Source organism: Penaeus japonicus, unplaced genomic scaffold, assembly GCF_977035675.1.
Source record: "Penaeus japonicus unplaced genomic scaffold, GWHDUDI00000001_assembly GWHDUDI00000028, whole genome shotgun sequence".
In the NCBI taxonomy this organism is placed as follows: domain Eukaryota; kingdom Metazoa; phylum Arthropoda; class Malacostraca; order Decapoda; family Penaeidae; genus Penaeus; species Penaeus japonicus.
In genome coordinates this window covers 25,442,553-25,445,052 of record NW_028234430.1, presented here as the reverse complement: position 1 = coordinate 25,445,052, position 2,500 = coordinate 25,442,553, and the positions used below count along the sequence as shown (strand labels likewise).

Below are 2,500 nucleotides of genomic sequence, written 5' to 3'. Positions count from 1 at the left end.
CGATCGGGTCATATCTCTCCTTCCTCCTTAAAATGTGTTTTTTGTAGTTCATACGAAAATGGGGAAATATAAAAGAGTGGGTGGGAGTCATTCACTAGAAACTGGAGATTATATTTGCATTTATACTATGCACCTACTAGCGAGGTTATAAAGAAGACCTTTGATTGTTACCCTGCTTTCAGCAACACTGAGTTTCGATGTTTAGAGATTTTCTTTTTTGACTCTGGCCATGCTGTTGGTACTAATAATATCAAACATATAAAAATGTATACAAAATGTTTCATACATAAAGTATTATTTCAATCTCATTTTATCTATAAATGTAATTAATATTTAATAAACCATAAAATCTTATACTTCTAATGATGTTATGTATGACAATGGTTATTGACAGCATACTTGAAGCTCTACATAAAAGCTATTGCTTACACGATGTCACCTGGTTTTCCTCAGGCAAAGGAACCGCTGATATGATGTCAAATAAAGTCCTTCAAATAGGTATCTTTTACATATCTACTGTATAATGAATTATAGAAAATAAAAATGATGCATAGCACAAAACTGTACAAAAACAGAAAAACATATAAATCCAGATAACAGTACCTTTATAAATAACAGGATATTTTCTATTTTCATACACAATGGAGTGGTTTCCAACAGCACATGCTTTCTTTATGTGCCTTGTTTATAATAAAAAAAAAAGTTCTATCCAGCAAAACATAATAGATATCAGCAATGTTGTAGAATTCCTCAAACAAATAAGATTACAAAATCAGATATAGTATGAACTTTGTATTAACCCATTAGCAGCAGATGGCATGATTTGCTGCCAAGGCAGAGTCGGTCGTAGACGTGGATGGCACCATACCAGACAATGTAAAACCGCCATCCTACTGCATACAAATTTTATTAAAACTATGACCAATGGGTTAATAAATGAATGCAAAACTCATAAAATCAAAACAAGGGAGTTAAACTGTTAAAGCAACTCTATCATCACAATCTTATAGCAAAAAAGACAAAAAATAGACTACCTTTCAAACACAAAGTATCACAAATTAAAAGATTTAGATAAACCATATACACAACGGGAATACGAACAAGGGGCCACAGAGACACCTCTTACTACACGTTCATCTCCATTTACTAGTGAAAAGCTTATTGCTGACATCTGCACAAAAGAAGAAAAGATGAAAAGGGAAAAAGTGGAAGAAGTAAAATTATTAGCCCTTGCAAAAATGGAGAAAAATTTCAAGACATTTCTGTTCTCACAAAAAAAGGTAATTGAAAATGTGAACACACACACAAAATAGTTTTTTTGGATCTAAATTTTCTATAATCATATTCATAATAATAAAACTATATAGATTATAGAAGATAAAACTAAAGATCATGGAAAATAATTGCTTTAACATGTGACAGATGCCTTTTTTTGACACAGATACACACAAATTTCATCAAAACCTCATCAGAATTGCTGACATGCATCTTAATTAGTATTTAGTGGCCAGTCCTACCTCTAGCAAAGGGTATTATCATCTAAAAGTGTAATTCAAATGCTTTATGGACTCACTACATATTGCAGTACACTCTAAATTGAAAAATTTGAAATTTCATCCAGCTGTCACCAAACCAAATCACCCATCTAAATATAGATAACGGAATAAAGAAAAGGTTACAGTACCTTTTTCAGCCCTATAGTTATTCTCAGTGTTCAGGCCATTATCCGTCTCCACAGATCGAGGTCGGATCAGGGACTCAGCAGAGCAATGGCAAGAGGCAGCACTGTCAGACAGAGATCTGAGGGGAGATGAATGGTTTAATTCTGTCAGACTATATAGAAAGGTTTGGTTGGATTATTTTTTCCCTCTTCTGCAGTGATTGTTGGTAAGTTATGTCCAAGACTATAGATGTTACTGGTTATCAGTGCGAAATGGAATAAAGAATGAAATTATAAAATATTCCATTTATGAACCTTTAACAGCATTTGCTCTTTCAATTTTTTTTCAACGACAAGTGAAATTTAAGTAAATTGGAAACAGCTTACTCTAAGTTATTTCACTTAGCATATATGACATAGACACTACCCACCATGATATCCACAAACCATGATAAATCTTTTTCACAGGTCATGGATGAACTCCTTAAAGAAAATTTAAACTTGTTCAGACACTGGAAAGCATCATCATGCAATAGCTACAAAGGATAAATATTGTAGACAAAGACTATTTACCATTTTAAACAAACATTTTTAAGGTATATATAAATGACTGAACTTTCCTCCAGTAAAGTCTGTAAATGACACAATCCAAATCCTCTAATAAATATCAATCCATGTAAACCAGATATAGAAAAAATAAAAATAAAAAAGCAGAGAGAAAGAGAAAATGCAGAAAAGAAAGTTACATATAACCAGTAATACATATGAACTTATATCTTAAAACTTTAAAAATAATACTTACAAAATGAAATAGGATGGTGCAAGTGCAGTGCATGCTGT

The 2,500-nt window shown here is 32.1% G+C and overlaps 1 protein-coding gene across 1 annotated transcript in view; it reads right to left on the bottom strand.

Annotated features, from left to right (window-relative positions):
• Positions 1–2,500, bottom strand: part of LOC122260839 (inositol hexakisphosphate and diphosphoinositol-pentakisphosphate kinase 2) — an 82,576-nt gene that overhangs the window by 14,613 nt on the left and 65,463 nt on the right. The window contains exon 25 of the mRNA XM_086553748.1: positions 1,685–1,800. Coding sequence (XP_086409874.1) covers positions 1,685–1,800 — 116 coding nt within the window. The remainder of the gene's footprint in view (positions 1–1,684; positions 1,801–2,500) is intronic.